Below are 18,279 nucleotides of genomic sequence, written 5' to 3' on the forward strand. Positions count from 1 at the left end.
TCAGAGGGCTGCACTGTGGTTGAACCATTACAAATCTTTATGCACAATGTCCTTGGGGATCTACAGAGATTGTCTGGAATTCCTTAAATAGTGTGATTGATTACTGGATCAGTCTGTGTTTGTTTCCACAGTCTCTCAAACAAGCTTCTGTATTTTGGAACTTGCTTACTTTGTCAGTGCCATATCCCTAAGACAAGCATTTATTTGATAGCATATACATGCAGCTTTTGAACCTTAAGTTTCATAATCAGATGAAAGTGTCACGGGGACATGATCTTCATGGATAGTGGGGTTTCTTGAAAATAAAATCAGGGTATTTCAACCACACCGGGTCCATCCCCTTGAGAAGGATAGCAGGCAAATTCCTCTTAGCCATCCTGAGGGATTATTCAAAGCCAAGTGGCAAGGGGTCTTGCACAGCATTTAATTAATGTTTTAAACCCTGGTTAAACAAGCAGTCAGGAGTTGGGGAAGGAGAAGCTTGCAGACTGCCTACATATGTCCTTCTTCTCCCATTTTCCTCACTGCCAGATTCTTCCCCACCTTTGACAGCCTTAGGTTGCTGGGGGGGGGGTTGACCCAGTATGATCTGAAGCAGCCTCAGCCCAACCCAGTCAAACCCCTGGTCAACCCCAGTTGGCCTGGTTTATTTTGAGATCTGGGATTTAGGTGGATCCGGTGCACAGCCTGACTAGAAATACAGACTCAGATGTGTAGACCTATCCAGGGAGAAAGTTCTACAATGCAGGTTGTAACACTGAAATGACCCTACTCCTTGCTACCACCCTTGGGTTTTTCCCTCAACCTTTCAGGGATCAAGCGTCAAATGCATATACTCCTTTGATGGCTTTGTATAGAAAGATCATAGAATCATAGAGTTGGAAGAGACCACAAGGGCCATCGAGTCCAACCCCCTGCCAAGCAGGAAACACCATCAAAAAGATTCATGTGGAAGAAGTGTAAATGGAAAGGAATTCAATGCTTGGAGCTCTGGGGGCCCTCATGGAAGTAAAATCTCTTATCCTTTCTGTCACTTACAGTGCACAGTGACATGCGGTGGAGGAGTGCAGACACGGACTGTCCAGTGCCTTCGTCAGGGTCAACCAGCTGTGGGCTGCCTGCCTCAACAGAAGCCCGCAATGTCAAGAGCCTGCAATACTAATTTCTGCCTTGCCCCTGAGAAGAAAGGTAAAGACTGTTCCACTGTTTAAAGTAAATGTGTAGCAGACTAGATCTCCCAAGCTTTGCCCCTTTCTGAGAGCTGATACATAAAGGCCAGTGAGAACTGAATGGTTGAATTGTTTGACAAGACAATTCTGCCTGAGTAGTTGGCAAAATATGGGTAAAACATATGGAAGACCTGCAGAACTAGGCATCACCTGTCTATGGTGGTCTATTCCATGCAGGCCTCATGGGAAGTTTCCTTATTCCTGATAAGACTGTCCACCTAACCCAGTGTCATCTACTCTGAGCAGCAACGACCAAGGGATGGGATACTGCTCCACCTGACATCAGCCACCCTGCCCTGGCATCTGCCTGCTTACTTACATCCAGCCCAGGAGATGGCACTGGCTGTCATCTTTCCCCTTCCTAGTCTCTGTATTGCCATTAAGTAGCTAGGAGGGTGGGGGCAAACCTAGAATTATTTGGCTATCTCTGTCATTGACTCTGGCTCTACATGCTGTTGGTCTCTCTGCCTTCCACCCCGCCACTCCCAATGGGACCAACTGCCACTCACAGCAGCTCTCCAAGGATGCAGACAGAGGTCTCTCCCAAGACCTGCTACCTTGTTATTTTAAATGGAGATGCAAAGGATTGAACCTGCGACCATCTGCACAAAAAGCCTGTGTCCTGTTACAGAGTTGGAGTCCCTCCACAAGTCATATAGTGAGTCGTTTTCACCTGTGAGGTAGACCTAAATCATTAGAATCAACTGAATCTTGGATAGTCAAAAGGGATGAACGAATAAGTCCTCGCCTGAATTTACTGCTTCCTTATTTTTTCCTACCATTTTTATATAAAAACCCACAAACATAACAACTTATTTTTGCTGAGTTCCAGAGGTTTTTTGGTGTGTGTGTAGATCTCCTCCCCTCCTTGAACTTCCAGGAATGGATCATTCCAAGAAGTTCCTGGGTCTAGTTTCATCCACCTTTATTTTTGCCCAATTAATACCAATAATAATATCCACTTTCTGTCCTGAGACGGTATTTTTTCCATTTCTCTTCCCCTAACTGGATTTCTTGTCCAGTGTCTGTTACTCATTTCACTCCAGTCTCTTCCCTTCCCCCTCCCTGCAGCTGTAGAAGTCCTTCTGACTTTATTGTAACTAGGTCTTCAGGCTCTGGAGATCAATTATTTCTTCACCGTGCTGTAAGTCTCTGTCTCCACCAGCGAACACAGCCAGCTGTGCTGGAACTGTATTGAAGCCAATCACTCTCAATTACCCACCACATAGTTCCAGCCCTGTGAGTCATTGGGGAGAGATCATGAGAAAGAAATGAGCCTTTCAGGGAGAGTTAACATGCTTCCCTAGACAAGCTAGGTCTGCTCCTCTGTTCATTTCCCCCTCTCCTCATTTCCATCACTCAGCAGGGTACTGTAACTCAAAGCTCAGTGGTGGCTGGTGGGGCTGAAAGCCAGAGAGGCCAACAGTAGGTGGAGCCAGAAACAGGTAGAGCTAACTAATTCTTGTTTTGCTCCAATCCCTCTTCCTACTTAATGGTAACACAGAAATGAAAGAGGCGGAAGCTGACAGCCAGTGGCACCTCTTGGGTCTGATGTATGTAAGAAGGCAGACTTACATGAGTAAGAGGGCTGGTAGATAGCAGGAAAACCTGTTCTTTACTGCTGAATCAGAACAAATGGCAATGCAGATTTTCGGTGGATTGCTGTTTGTGCTGATTCAGTGGTAAATAATGGGTTCTCTTGAGGAAAGTGCCAGCAGGGATTTGGGGGGGGGGACAAAGGGGCTCAGACATGGAGTTTTAAACTACGGATCTATGCCTAGAAACATGGTACAAAAGGAAGTCTGGATGAGCCCTTAATGAAAACAGTTTTGGATAAGTAGAGATGTTGGATAATTCCAACAGACATAGAAATAGGAAACTACCTATTTTCACTTATTTGTTCCATGTCTGGAATGGAAATCAGTCCAGTGAATACAAACAGTATTTGACTTCGCTGTTGCTTTTAGACTGCAAATGATACATAACTGGTTACCTCTCCCCCCTCCCAATCATTTGCAATGTGTTTACTTTGTAATGAAATGAATGGGGTGGAATAATGTAACACCAATATGATTAATTATAAAAATTACATAAATTAAGTAATTTTGCCACATCAGATGGTGAGATGAATAACGTAGGTTTTGGAAGAAGAACTTCAGTGGAATGGATGTGGTGTTGTGTGCAATGAATGCAGGGGAAAACTGAAAAGGATGTATTCTTACATCCCTGTGGGCAAGACAATTGTTTGTTTTTGTCTCCAACACCTAGCCTTATAGGGCAGGCTCATGTGGTCCTTACTGGAACCATGACTTTGACCAATAATTTATGGATTATCCTGAGACCAAAGCCATGACAAGGGAAATCTGTAATAGTCAAGCCTCTTTCTGCCACTGACCTATTCATGTCACAGGAGATCTTTGGGCCAATAGCTGACAACCTGTGTATTATGTCAAGATGTGAGTGATTTTATACAAATGAAAAGAGTCTCTTCTGTGCCATCAGTTTTAAGCCTTTCATCTGAAATAAAAAGGATGCGGATTAAAAGCCATGTCAATTTCCTGTACTATGAACTACTAGTTTTGAGGGCAAACTGGAAGGCTTTCCCATGTTCCAATAATAGCTGAACTCAGCAGTAAATCTTTCCCAAGTTTCACTTATGTTGCTTTAATGCTGCAATTTAAATTGTTAAGGAATGTATTTCTAGAGTAGCAACATGATTCATTGCTATTCACTTTTAGGTAAAGCATTAATCAGTTGCAGCCAAACTACAGAATGCTTCAGCTATGCAATATTTTAAACCAACTGATCTTTGCTTTTTCAAAATGATAGTCTAAAAAAATGGGGGTGGTGTTTCTTTTTTGGAGAATTTGGGCCGTACTTCCAGTGCATGGAAGGACTCTTTTCTCCTTCTCTTTCTCCACTCTCTCTTTCAACCAGGCACTCTGCAATGCACTTACTGATGTCTCAGTTTGCATATTTTCCTCCTCCTCATTTCCTTTTGTGTCATGTCCTTTAGCTGGGAGCCTGAGGGGCAGGCATTGGCTTGTTTTTCTTTTTATCTGTAAGTTGCTCTAGGGGACTTTTGGTTCAAGAATGGAGTAAAAATAAATATATAATCTGAAATCCTCCTGCACCTCATAGATATTTGTCAGTTTGCTTCCCTCCCAGTGTGCTCCATGACATATGGACTACTCTAACAGATAGTATGCTGTGGCTGCATATTCCATTTTGAGAGAGGAGAAAGCCATTGAATAGATTGGTGTACAGGAGAACTTCATGTAACAAGCATAGCACAATGTGTCCAGCACATTAAGAAGCATGTCTCTAAGCAGATGTTCTGTGGCTGGAGTGGGGACTATTTTTCACACTGAGAGCCACATTCCTTTTTAACCTTAGGGGTTAGGGCCCATTGAACTGAATCTGTAAAGTCAGTCATGACTTAAGTCCCATGGGAACTAAGTGCAACAGTCTCATTCTGGATCAAACTCAATACTATTACCAAAACTTAATTTGCATACATGTGAAAGAGATTTCTTTGGCTGACTTTCTTGGGCATGAGATGTGCTGAACAAGAGATTCTCCTTATAGGTGTTTTCAGGTATCTGCATTTTGGTGGTTTGTGTTTGGTTTTTTTTTTTTGTTTTTTTTTTGGTAAGAAACCCATCCCCTTCCCCACAGCTCTTGACATTCTCAGACAGAAAATGCATGTCCTTGGAGGCAGCTTACATGTATGAAACGAACCAGCTAATAGGAGCATTCATTTCATATTTGCATGAGTTGTATTCCTTCTGAAAAGAAAGCTAGCAGAAATTTACAGGTAAGTATCCACGATCCAGGCATGCCATGAGTCTTGTATGCTGACTGAAGCTTTTCTGCAATCCCGAGTCTTCAGTGTTAATGCAGATCACATGAACAGAGCACTCATGGGAGCGATTAGATGTCCATGTCATCAACCAGTCCAGGTGCATGAAGTGTCCCTGAGCTTCAGTGTTCCTGAGACATACTGCAAAATACTAAATATTCTTGTCTGGAATTTCACCATTGCAGATGATCCTTCTTGTGTGGACTTCTTCACTTGGTGCCATCTGGTCCCCCAGCATGGTGTCTGCAATCACAAATTTTACGGCAAGCAATGCTGCAAATCGTGCACACGGAAGAACTGATGTGAATGGAGTCAGTCCAACACTTCAATGGCAAGAGCCTCCCTTGCAAGATGATGGCAAACTTTTCTAGAAGGTCTTCGAGAACCACAAATGACCAATGGGAGAGACTTGGGTACTGTAGAACAAGATGTTCTATGGTACAGCTTTTAACCAAGGATTAGTACACAAGGACTGGACTTTTTCCAAACAGGGTATTTTTGAATGCTAGCAGATGGAGGCAACTTTTAGCCTTCTTTCTATTTGTCATTAACCCTACTCTGTTAATGGTCATATCAGATCTCCAAAGTGGAGTAGCACAGTTAGTATGGTGCTCATATTCTGCTCAGTGGTATGCACACAGAACCTGCAATGAGGCAATATCATTGTAATACGAAGAGATATGCTGGCTATTTCAATGTTAGTTAGCATAGCCCTTCAAAACAAGCAGAAAACAACTCCAGAGAAATTACGTTGGTGGCTGCTGAGATAATGTGTTGCTGTATATAACATAGGCATTATGTTATTCACAGTAAGCACAATTACTGCACTATCAAGATAAAAGGTGCTTTTCTATTTCACTTGCTGCTGGGAAAGCAAGGCTTATATCATGGTAGAATTTTAGTTTTATTTTGTTCCCCATTTCACTTTGATTAGTAACTCAGTCATGGTTTACTAACCACTTGAGAGGCAGGCACTCCTTGAGATGCCCATCCAAGAGAACAAAACAGGACTTTTCTTTAGAGCATCTTCATTTAGGGCATTGCTATGTAGTATGAGCAGACTAGCATTTTATTCTTCAAGTAACTCATGAAAGCTGCACATTTGCTGATAGGCATCATTATCATCAGTGCTGAAACAAATGATCACCAGAATCCCAGAATCCCATCGGCATCCAGAATATGCTAATTTAGAGTTCAGTTTTGAACACTCACAACTTTTGGAGAACTTGCAGAAACTAGGTCTTTCACCTGCAAAACTTGAGTTTCCAGGCGCTACACCTAGAAAGAAAACTCAGCTGTTGCCAGAAAAGTATAAGTGGTCTGCATGAAATTCATAAACCAGTTTCTGGAAACTCTGAAGTTCCAAAATTAATCTTGGTGAATTCAAACAGGGTTCTAAATTAATATGGTTGTTTTTAGATTGTAAAGTCAATAGATAAGAACAAATTGCATGATTCAATTCACTGATTGATGTGTCAGTACAATACAATGCTTTTTGCAAATTGAGTCATTTATTTTCTCTTTGCCACCCCACCATTATTCCCTCATGTAAAATGCCACTCTGGAGGGTTTTCTGGCCTCCTGGAGCCAATGCACAGTTTGTAAACAGGGGAAAGCTATTGATGCCTTCTGCATGAACATGTGCCTTTGTTCATGTGGGACCCAAGCCTATGATCTGTGTTATTTGTTCTGGGTAGCTAGCCCAGAATAATCAAACACCAACACTATTTATTTTTTGCAGTGGTGCTGATATTTGTACGCTCAGAATCCAATGGAACCAGGGCACACAATATCTTGGATGCCCAAACTGCAAACATTTGGAGGACCAAGCTATCACCTCTCTCTCTTTACCAAAACTGAGACAACTAAAGAAAGATTGTAACCTAATGAATTTTTCTGAGGAATGGCTAAAAATGACATTTCCCTCTGTTTCTACCCAATTCCACAGTTTCATTTGATGAATGTAGTTCAGCTTCACTGATCCAAACTAAAAGTAGCCCCATCAGCACCAATGCAGACAGTGGTCAGTTAAAAATAGGAGTTGCTTTTGCAAATGCTTAAATGAAACAAAACAAAATACATGTCTTCTCTGTGATATGCTTAAGAAATGATTATTGGAACCATATCTTGGCTTCTAAATTCTCCATGTCTTGAATATTGAACGTTGTAAACTTATACTTTCTAGGGGACATTTTCCTCCCCCGGCAAACTTTTGTTCTAAAAATGTGTCATTTTTTATTATTTGATGTAAAAATATTAATTTATTAATGCATAGCTCCCCCCTCTTTTTATTTTCTCACTTGCTTCCCAAGTAAGTGGCAGCAACAGCAAAATAGTGTTACATAGAAGTATGGATTATGGTGTAAAAAAGAAGAAGCGCAAAGTATAAAGTGTACTATTTAATTATTTTATAAGTTTTATAAGAAAAATACTCTAACTGTTTCATTATGTTTGGTACACATACACGTTTTGAATAAAACATGGAAGCTTGATGTACATTCAGAGCAATGTGAATGACATTTCTGTTTCTGCATGCTTTTACAACTGCTGCCTTGAACATTCTCATGCCTGGCATATAATTTTGATATCCTGGTTTACTGTAGCAATATGCACCAACATTTAAAGGCTATGTTGATATATAGAAAGCTTCATTTTAGGCCTGATAGCTGCCTCATACCCTCCAACATATCTCTGATGAAAATAGGGATGTCCTATTCAACAACAACATTATTATACCCCACCCATCTGACTAGGTTGCATCTGGGTAGCTTCCAACATATATAAAAAACATAATAAAACATTAAGCACTAAAAAAACTTCCCTATACAGAGCTGCCTTCTGATGTCTTCTAAAGGTTGTGTAGTTACTTATCTCCTTGGCTTGGGGGTTGCTTAACTCCATACCCTCCAACATCTCTCTGATGAAAATAGGGAAATCTTCAGGAAAAGTGGGACATTCTGGGATCAAATCAGAAATTGGGATGGCTTCTGTAAACCTGGGACTCTCTGGAAAATATATAATTCTTTAAAGAGGTCATGAACCCAGGCATGCAAAGCTGGTAACAGGCCTAGGCCAGAAGGGAAATGTAGGCTCTATTTCAATCATCTTTACCAAAGATCTGTCTTTGCCTCTACCAGGGGGACTTGGAGTAGGCCCTTTCAAAAAGATAGGTGCATGCCAATTGTCCTACCTGCTCCCCAGCCTCTGTTCTAGCCTGGTCATGCAGGATAATTGTGTATTGGTATTATAGATGCACTGTTTCTGGATAACGAAAAGCAGATTATTTCCAACATAATACCGTGTGGATCCACATTCTTTTGCACTGCAAGGGCTGTAGGTGAAATGGAGATTAGAATGGGGATTGCATTTAGAATCTTGAAAAGCTCCAAATTCTTAGAAGCAACTCAAGCCAAGCTTTTTCAGATTCCTTAATGCTACAATAAAACAGCCCACAATCTCAGATGTCAGGCTCTCAGTTCATCCATGCTGTTCTAGTTTCAGGTTTGGGACACCCATTGAAGGAACTGGAAATTTATTCTGGATGTCGGACAACAAAAGGTATTAAATAGCCAGATGAGAAGGAGGGAGGCTAGGCGACAATGAGAAGGGACAGTGTATGAGTGGGAATGTCAGAGTATTCCAATGAATACACAAATGGGGGAAGAAATTTACAATGTTCATTTATTCATCCCATGTCCAGAGTGGACATTAATCCAGTGAATATGATTGGTATTTACTGCTGGTGCTTTCAGGCCTCAGAAAATACATAATTGATTACATTTTCCCTCATTTGCTGTTGATAATGGATTTGTAGTACTCTCCATTGAGAATCCAGGGTTCATGAAGCATTGCTGCCCCCATACCTTCAACCCCTGTCATACAAGCGCCACATAACCCAAATTTCAGGACTAGGAGGTATAATAATAGTTGATATATTAGAGAAACGCTCTTATTTGGGACATGAGTCAAAGCTTTGAAGTTTGCAATTTGTTGGGTCTATTGGAGCTGTCGAAGACCAAAGACTTCTCTTTGTACATTGTTGGCTATCTCTTTAATGCATCACAAGACAAGAGAAAACCCATCCCTGAAAATAGAGGATTTGCATATAATTGGCATCTGCTAATTTATATGTCTAGAGGCAAATGTAGAATAATTACTATAATCTAAGTAGAAACACAGTCTCACCATAGCAGGGAAGGCTGCGACCAGATGACCTGTGTCCCTGACCAGGTGTTGACTGTGGACTAGCAACTACAAGGACCCTGTTCTCCCTTCTGGTGGTTCTTTATATTTAAACTGGTCTTGGAATAGACCGCCCTTCAAACATAGGGCTGTCCTAATAAAGCTGGACACATAGTAGCCTTACTTTTTACAAGTGGAGAACATTTTCAGCCTAAGAGCCACATTTCCTTCTGGCCAACCTTCTGGGGGCCACCTGCTGGTGGTGGATGAGGTATGAGGAAAAGGTCAGCAGAGCAAAAAAAAAATGTTTATCTTTGTACAGCAGACTCATTTATACTCACATACCCTTCTTTAGTCTCCATCCAAAAAATAAAAAAGACATTATCAGAGTTCAAGGACACAGACCAGCCAGGCAAAAAACAGCTGAGGAAGGCGCAAAGCAGGGCTGATGAGGGGTGTGGCTTAGAAGGGCATGCCACCAAGCAGAGTGTTTCAAGGGCCAGATAGAGAGAACTTGGGGGCCACATTTGACCCCTGTGCTTGAGGTTCTCCAACTGTGCTTTGCATATCAACACTGTTTAAGTATTCCAGCCCATATTTTGTAGTTTTGCATCATTACAGGAGCGGCCTGTTCCTGTCTTCTCACCAGTGGTACTGACAGGGCAGGACTGTAGGGTAAATTTCTAGTGCTCCACTCAGCAGACTGAGCAGAAGGTTTCCCTAGGCACAGCAGAGCTGACTCACCATATTTTAAAGTAGGTGAAGTAATGCACATTACCATCTAAAGAGCTCCCCACCCTAAGACCATGAAGTCCAGAGTCTAAAATTACCTAGCGGCACCACTGCTTCTCTCCAGCCACAGAAACCCTTCCCAAGCTTTGCTTCTGGTTGAACATTTTGTTTCTTGACCCAAGAACATTCTCAGGAAGCCACAGTTCTGGAAAGTCCTGCCCTTATTTTCCCTTCCTTGTTTAGCCTCCCACCACGTTGGTATATACGCAGAGGACTTTGTTCTATTGCATTCAATTGAAAGGTTATAATTTGGACTAAAGAAAAATGGCAATGTGAGCTAAACAAATTCAAACAATTTCACTAATCAGGGTTGCTTATCTAACTTTTCAAAGGGTTTTTTTTCTCCCAATGTTCCATCCCACTATGTGCAATTAGGCTAAAATAGTAGAAATGAACTGTTTAGCTTTCCCATATCATATTGTGCAGTCTAAGTTGATTGTAAAACAGTAATCACAAAAAAACTTCAGATTTGGTTACCATTACAGCCAAAGTAAAGGTAATACTAATTGCGTGGATAAGAACATATGAAGGCCCATCTAGTCCACCATTCTCTTCTCACAGTGGCCAGCCAGATGCCAGTGGGAAAACCTCAAGCAGGACATGAATTCAATAGCCGCCTTCTCACTTGTGATTCCCAGCAACTGGTATTCAGAAGCATATTGTCTCTGAGGGTGTGTTGTTATGGACAGATAGATATGGATGGAGTAGGAAGAAATTGGATAGTTTTTTCCTCATCTTAATTATTGCCAAATGGCTGTAATAAGATAGTAAGAAGAGCCCTGCTGGATGAGGCCAAAGACCCACTCTGTTCTCACAGTGGTCAACCAGATGCTTATGGGAAGTTCACAAGCAGAACCTGAGCGCAACAGCACTCTCCCCATTTACAGTCCCTAACAACTGGGATTCAGAGGGATACTGCCTCCGTCAGCAAAGGTCAAACATGACTATCATGACTAGAAACCTCTAATACCCTCTATGAATTTGTCTCATCTCCTTTTAAAGCTAGCCAAATTGGTGGCCACTTCAACTTCCGGGGGGGGGGGGGTCCACAACTACGTGCTGCATGAAGAAGTACTTTTTAAGGAAATGTGTCCTGAATCTTCCAGCATACAGCTTCATCGGCTGTTCCTGAGTTCTAGTATTTTGTTTGAGAGACGGAAAAATACCTTCTCAGTCCACACCATGAATAATTTTGTACACCTCTATCGTGTCCCCTCCTTACCTTTCCTATATAAAGGAGTTCTTCATAAAGGAGTTGCTCTATCCAGTTAATCATTTTGTTGCCCTTTGCTGGACCTTTTCCAGCTCTACAATATCCTTCTTCAGGTGAGGTGACTAGTACTGTGGCACCTGATCTACGAGCCTGTAGGATTTTGAGATGCATTTTTTTTAAAAAAGAGGGGGTGGGGGTGGACATAGGAGTCACAGACCAGGTACTCCATCCCTTGACATGAGTGAAGCCTTGTCACATTAATTTCCATCAAATTTTTCCCTGCATGCATACTGCTTCTTGCTTACAACATGTCCTTTTGAAGGCTAACATTTTCATTAAAAGGATGTTTCAAGGAGGGAAATGTATATTACGTTTCTTACATGGAAACTGGAGTTCCTCATAAGCCCAAAGAAAAACAAGTCATAGTCAGGGAGAACCACATCCCATAAAAGAAATGAGACAACCACAATGAAATGAAATGAAGCCCCACAAAGGAGGTGAGTGGTTTGGCTCGAAGACGATGAAAAGGGCACATCTGGTGAACTGATGACTCTCCATGAAAGGAACATAGACTGATGCTTGTATCGCATGGTAAAATTATCTGGCTGGCAAGTGGCCTTTAAGGCAAGACCGCTGGGTTATTAGACAGTTTGTTCCATTATCTGTGGCTGTGTGCTGTGATTACTTGCCACCTCTTGTGAGGTTGGTCATCCAAAATGTAATGCTTCAGGGATTCACACTGATAAGTCAATAGGAATATTTCATGAATATCACTGCCAGCTGGGAAACAGAGTAATATTTTGGGAAAGGAATCTGATTATAAATGGGTCAGAGGACTCTAGGAAATAGCATCATGGGCTGGAAGGTGCCTGCTGGTCATAAGTTGTGAGGAGGGGATACATTCCCTGGATTCAGAGAATTCATAAATCACCCTATAAATTTAGCATCAGTTACTAAATTCTTATCAGTTTTGTTCAGGCATGATCACACTGCCAACTCTCATCATCTTTAAGGGGCATTTAAGAAATGCAGGAAGCTGTCTTATATTGAATCAGATCATTGGCCTATCTAGTTCAGCTTTATGTACACTGACTAGCAGTTACTGTTCAAAGTCTGAGATAGGAAACGTGCAGCCTTACCTGGAAATGCTAGGGAGTGAACCAAGGATCTCTCCATTTAAGGCAGATGCTTCCCCACTAGGCCATTCAGTAACCTCTAGGGCCAGATGATCCTAAGTGCTCTTCTACCCTAGCAGAAGGTATTGATCACTGTGACTCCAAAGCTCAACAAGAAGTGACCTGACCATGGCAAAGGACAGGTTGTAAAATCCTGTGCTTTCAGAAAACTATCATGTCTAGATAAGGTAAAGGTAAAGGAGACCCCTGACCATTAGGTCCAGTCGTGGCCGACTCTGGGGTTGCAGCGCTCATCTCGCTTTATTGGCCAAGGGAGCCGGCGTACAGCTTCCAGGTCATGTGGCCAGCATGACTAAGCTGCTTCTGGTGAACCAGAGCAGTGCACGGAAACGCCGTTTACCTTCCTGCCGGAGCGGTACCTATTTGTCTACTTGCACTTTGTCATGCTTTCAAACTGCTAGGATGACAGGAACAGGGACTGAGCAATGGGAGCTCACCCCATCACAGGGATTTGAACCGCCGACCTTCTGATCGGCAAGTCCTAGGCTCTGTGGTTTAACCCACAGCACCACCCACGTCCCATGTCTAGATAGAGAAGACCAATTCTAGAGTGTGCTTTGCTATATGAGTTGGGCCAATGATATGTTGGGACAATCCTATGGGCATCATGGCCTCCACAAAGCTGTTGTGGAGTTGTTGTGGATTGAGTGGTCCTGAAATGGTTATGAAGATCTGCCAGGGCAATAAAGTTTAGTTTGGCTGTTATCACAAACAACCCCATCAAGCTGAGCATCCTGTTCTCACAGTGGTCAACCAACCTATAGAAAGCCAGTAAACAAGATCTGAGTGCAACAATTTTCTCCCCACTTGGGGTTCCCAGCAACTGGTATGCAGAGACATACTGCCTCCAATTCTGAACATGCTTGTGTGTGGTATCTTATCAATGTGCAAACACTGGATAAAGACCCTTGATGTGATCATGCATGGAATCACATCACGTGAATTAACCCTAATATGCAGAGTTCCCCAGACTGCCCTCTCCATGATTATTTGTGCATTTAGCATTCAAAGCAATCATTCTAAGAGCACAACTGCAGCTCCAAGGAGCATCTCATCTCAAGATACGAACCAGCAAGCTGTGTTCTTAGCAGCTGACACTGCACACGTGTGGAGCGGACAGTGACTGGTATTTTTAAAAACAAATTGTCATGTTGCTTTTGCCCAAGCATCACTGGTATCATTATTGAAACCCACCAGTGTTTAGTGGAAGTGCCACTGCTACACACAAAACCACGCCCAGAGTCTCAGATTTCTTAAATATAGTTGTGCTCAAAGAGTTCCTCTCACCACTTTGTTGGAGTTGGCTTCTTCTCTCCATTCCTAAAGTACTTTTAAAACACACACAGACACACACCAAAATTACATATCTATCAATGTGGCAAGTTATTTTTAAAGTTTCCAAGGATCTACTTCCTCAAGTAGATCACTTTTTCTTCTTGAGAGATGTTAACATCACACTGAGCTCTGTCTCCAACTCTGAACCCTGGAACTGCAGGACTGAAAAAGCTCAAAGGGCTTCAGTTCCTGCCATCCACAAAGGGGGTGGCAGCAAACTAACCAGACTGCCGGGCTCCCCCAATACTAGCTAGCCAACAATTATTATTTTTTAAAAAAAGCTTGGATATGGGCAAGTGGTTAGTCACAAGAAGGGTTGTGAATGTCTCCATCTGAAACCCTAGAGAGCCATTGCTGGTCAGTGCTGAAAATGCTTTGTAAGATGGAATAATGATTTCACTCAGTTCAGGGCAGCTAAAAGGAGAAAGCTAGAACTAATTGATAACTTTCTGTTTTCTTGCATGTTTTTAATTGAAACCTATGTTGTTTGCTTTGCATATAAACATTTTAAAAAACAGTGAAATGCATTAATGAGATATAGTTTCCTGCAAACAATCTTCCAGAATTAGACTTATCTTTTTTTTAAATGTCTCCATGAAAAATTCACCAGCCTTTTAGTGCAAATTTCTCATAATGTACGCATGCTTCTATGCAATTTTCATTTTAAAAACATTTTTGTAAAGCAGCTTCCCCTAATAATCGTGCTTTTTAAAATGCTATTTTCACCAAAGAATCATAGAATCTTAGAGTTGGAAGGGACCCAATGGTCATCTAGTCCAACCCCCTGCAATGCAGGCATCTCAGCTAAAGCATCCATGACAGATGGCCATCCAACCTCTGCTTAAAAACTTCCAAGGAAGAAGAGTCCACAACCTCCTGAGGGAGACTGTTCCACTGTGGAGCAGCTCTTATTGTCAGAAAGTTTTCCCGTATGTCTTGTCAGAATCTTCTCTTTTGCCACTTGAAACCATTGGTTCAAGTCCTATCTTCCATAGCAATATGTGCTTTTTTATGCACACTTAACCCAATGTATGTATTTTTGAACACATTACTGCATTCCTAAATTTGGAACAGTGCACATTTTGAGGAATGGCCCCGTTTTGGTTAGCATACAGTTTCATAACTTGTGAATTAGGTAGGTTTGCCTTTAGATGTGAATTGAATTGAAGTTTCCCTCCATCTCTACTCACAAATACCCTTTGGCCACAACAAAAGCAAGATAAGCACTCCAGAAACTCTCAAACTTGCCCATGAGAATTTCTCCAAAATGTTGTCTCTACTTTAATAAGGAAATAAAATACATTTGAAAATTATCAAAGGAGAGAGAACAGTGAAAAGGGGGGGGGGATTATCTGCAGAACAGTAGATTTCATGCTCTGTCTATGGCTGATAATATAATGTGCTTTCCTCCCAAAACTGTCTGCTTAAGGCAGCTTCCCCTGATTTTGATATGGCATAAGTTCTCTTTCCCTGAGCTGAAGTGAGAGAACAGCTAAGGAAGTTTGTTATTCTTGGGGGCTGGCTTTTATACATGTCTCTTCTTGATTTTTGTCATGACATTTTCTGAACCAATTGTTGATTGGAACCAGGCCAGTTTTTTTCCTGACAAAAAAATCTTTTAAAAAAAACTCCCTTCTCTGAAATTAATGCTTTTCATGATAACATACATACAAACCTAGCTGATCATAGCTATTTCAGTTGTTACTCAGTGCTTTAAACAAGCTTTAACCATTGATAAATTTTGCATTTCTTTGTACATCAAAATGATAAGGGAAGGAACTTTGTCACAGTCTTTTAATTCCTCATTTAGCCCCCAGTTTATCCCCTCATCGGGACGCGGGTGGCGCTGTGGGTTAAAGCCTCAGCGCCTAGGGCTTGCTGATCGAAAGGTCGGCGGTTCGAATCCCCGCGGCGGGGTGCGCTCCCGCTGCTCGGTCCCAGCGCCTGCCAACCTAGCAGTTCGAAAGCACCCCCGGGTGCAAGTAGATAAATAGGTACCGCTTACCAGCGGGAAGGTAAACGGCGTTCCGTGTGCGGCTCTGGCTCGCCAGAGCAGCGTTGTCACGCTGGCCACGTGACCCGGAAGTGTCTCCGGACAGCGCTGGCCCCCGGCCAATAGATGTGAGATGGGCGCACAAACCCCAGAGTCTGTCAAGACTGGCCCGTTCGGGCAGGGGTACCTTTACCTTTACCTTTATCCCCTCATCAGAATGTTCTTCTTTAAATAGCATTGATCACCAAGCAATCCTGCAATAATTCATTCTGACAGAAAAACTCCACTGATGAAAATGTTGGGCTCGGGAACGATTCTGCCACTGGCTTTTGAACCACAGTCTACATAAAAGAAGTTCCTCTCTGTTTACAACTTAGCTGTCTGTGGACAAACGCCAGCTCCCTTGGCCCGAAGTGAGATGAGTGTCGCACCCCATAGTTGCCTTTGACTGGACTTAACTGTCCAGGGGTCCTTTACCTTTTTAAAACTTAGAAGTCATCTGTAATGAAGAAGTAAGGGAGAAGGGAAACTGAGAATGCATGTTATGATTATTTGGGGGGAAACAAATTCCCCTTGGGTCCCCCGAGGGTTATCTAGTCCAACCCCCTGTAATGCAGAAGTTGCAGATTTAGGCAAGAGAGGCAGATTTAGGCAAGTGTGACTAGTTGCATTGGGCATGGAGCCTTGGGGTGCTGCAAGTACAGGGCCGTCTTTACCTGGGGTGCAAGGGGTGCAGGGCACCTGGGCACCAAATTCTGGGGGGGCGTCAGGTGCCCACTGCTGAAGCCGCCTAAGTGTATTGTATTGAGCTGCTATGTGGCAGCGGGGTCAGTGGCACCTTTGACACGACTGATCTTGCGCCGCCTGCCTGCTAATGCTGCTGCAGGGAGAGCTCTCTGGAAAGTCTCGCTCACCAAAGCCAGGAGGAGGGGGGGGGTGACAGGAAAAAGGGAGAGACAGACAGAAAGAGAATGCACCTATCTAGCGACGGGACCTTCCCAAGAAGGGACAGGCTCCGGAAACTTCCCAAGAAGAACTCGTATATGCGCACTTGCAAGGGCCCTCCCAGCTCCTATAGAAATAAGGTTGCTCCCACAATGAAAGGCTGCCCGTGATGGCTCTCCCACGCATGCGCACAATGCCCACCTGTCTCATCTTTCAGTCACCTCCCTACGACTGTAAGCGCATGAGTGGAGTCTTTACACCGATTCCCAGTGTGTTCTTTGTCTACTTTAGAAAAGCTGGTTTTAAACAAAACACACACACACACAAACTCCTTTTGGAGCCGTGCAGGTGTGAGCACTATTTAACAAAATATAATAGTGACATAAGGCATAATAAAAGTTAATTTGGGGGCTAAACTACATTTGGGGGCGCTGGGCGGATCTTTGCACCCCGGAGGTGCATATGCTAAAGACGGCTCTGTACAAGTATGATGTAGAATGAAAGGCAAGAGATGGGGGGGCACCAAATGTTGGCATCACACAGGGCACCATGGAAATATGAGATCCCATTGACTAAAGCATCCATGGCAGACTCTCCAAGGAATGATAGTCCACAATCTCCTGAAGGAGTCCATTCCAAGAGCTGTTGAACAGCTCTTACTGCCAGACAGATCTTCCTGATGTTTAGTCGGAATCTCCTGTCATAGGCTTGTGACAGCCTTTTAAATATTGGAAGACGGCTCCCTCAACCATCTCTCATAAGGCTTGGTTTCCAGACCCTTGATAATCTTGGTTACCTTCCTCTGCACATGTTCCAGCTTGTCAATATCCTTCTTAAATTGTGGCACACAGTATTCCAGGTGTAGTCCAACCAAGGCAGAATAGAGTGGCACTCTTACTTCCCTTAATCTGGACACTATATTCTGTTGATGTAGTCTATAATAGCATTTGTGGGTTTTTTTGCGGCTACATCTCATCGTTGACTCATGTTAAGCTTGTGATCTTCTAAGACCCCTATATCATTTTCACATGTACTACTAGCAACCTAGGTGTCCCACATCTTATATTTGTGCAGCTTGTTATTCTTGCCAATGTGTGGAACCTTACATTTGTTCCTATTGAAGTTCATTTTGTTAGTTTGGGCCCAGTTCTCCAATATGTGAAGGTCATATTGAATCACGATTCTGAGTTTTACAACATTAGCTACATTAGCTACCCCCACCCCACCCCAGTTTGGTATCTTCTGCAAATTGAATGAGAATCCCCTCAGTTCCTTCATCCAGGAAATTTATAAAGATGTTTAAGAACAGGCCTTGGCCCACACCCTGAAGCACCCCATCTGTCACTTTTTTCCAGGATGACAAGGAACCATTAGTGAGCATTCTTGGGGTTCGGTCAGTCAACCAGCTACAAATCCACCTAACTGTTATCTCGTCCAGCCCACATTTTACCAGCTTCTTCACAAGAATATCATGGGAGACTTTGTCAACAGAATAACCTAATTTTCCTTGATCTTCCAAGAGACTTTCAAGC

General features: G+C 42.7%; 1 protein-coding gene and 1 long non-coding RNA gene across 6 annotated transcripts in view; both read left to right on the plus strand.

Annotated features, from left to right (window-relative positions):
• The window catches only part of ADAMTS18 (ADAM metallopeptidase with thrombospondin type 1 motif 18), a 105,890-nt gene extending 98,318 nt beyond the window's left edge, over positions 1-7,572 (plus strand). For all 4 annotated transcript variants that reach the window (XM_082232276.1, XM_082232277.1, XM_082232278.1 and 1 more), the window contains 2 exons: positions 1,041-1,188; positions 5,277-7,572. In XM_082232276.1, the coding sequence (XP_082088402.1) occupies positions 1,041-1,188; positions 5,277-5,392 (264 nt within the window). In that variant the 3' untranslated portion in view covers positions 5,393-7,572. The remainder of the gene's footprint in view (positions 1-1,040; positions 1,189-5,276) is intronic.
• Positions 7,573-8,528: 956 nt separating this feature from the next.
• The window catches only part of LOC309537516, a 47,472-nt gene continuing 37,721 nt past the window's right edge, over positions 8,529-18,279 (plus strand). For both annotated transcript variants that reach the window (XR_014221943.1, XR_014221944.1), the window contains exon 1: positions 8,529-8,649. This is a non-coding gene — a long non-coding RNA (uncharacterized lncRNA). The remainder of the gene's footprint in view (positions 8,650-18,279) is intronic.

Source organism: Podarcis vaucheri (genome assembly GCF_965113315.1).
Source record: "Podarcis vaucheri genome assembly, chromosome: 7".
Lineage (NCBI taxonomy): Eukaryota > Metazoa > Chordata > Lepidosauria > Squamata > Lacertidae > Podarcis > Podarcis vaucheri.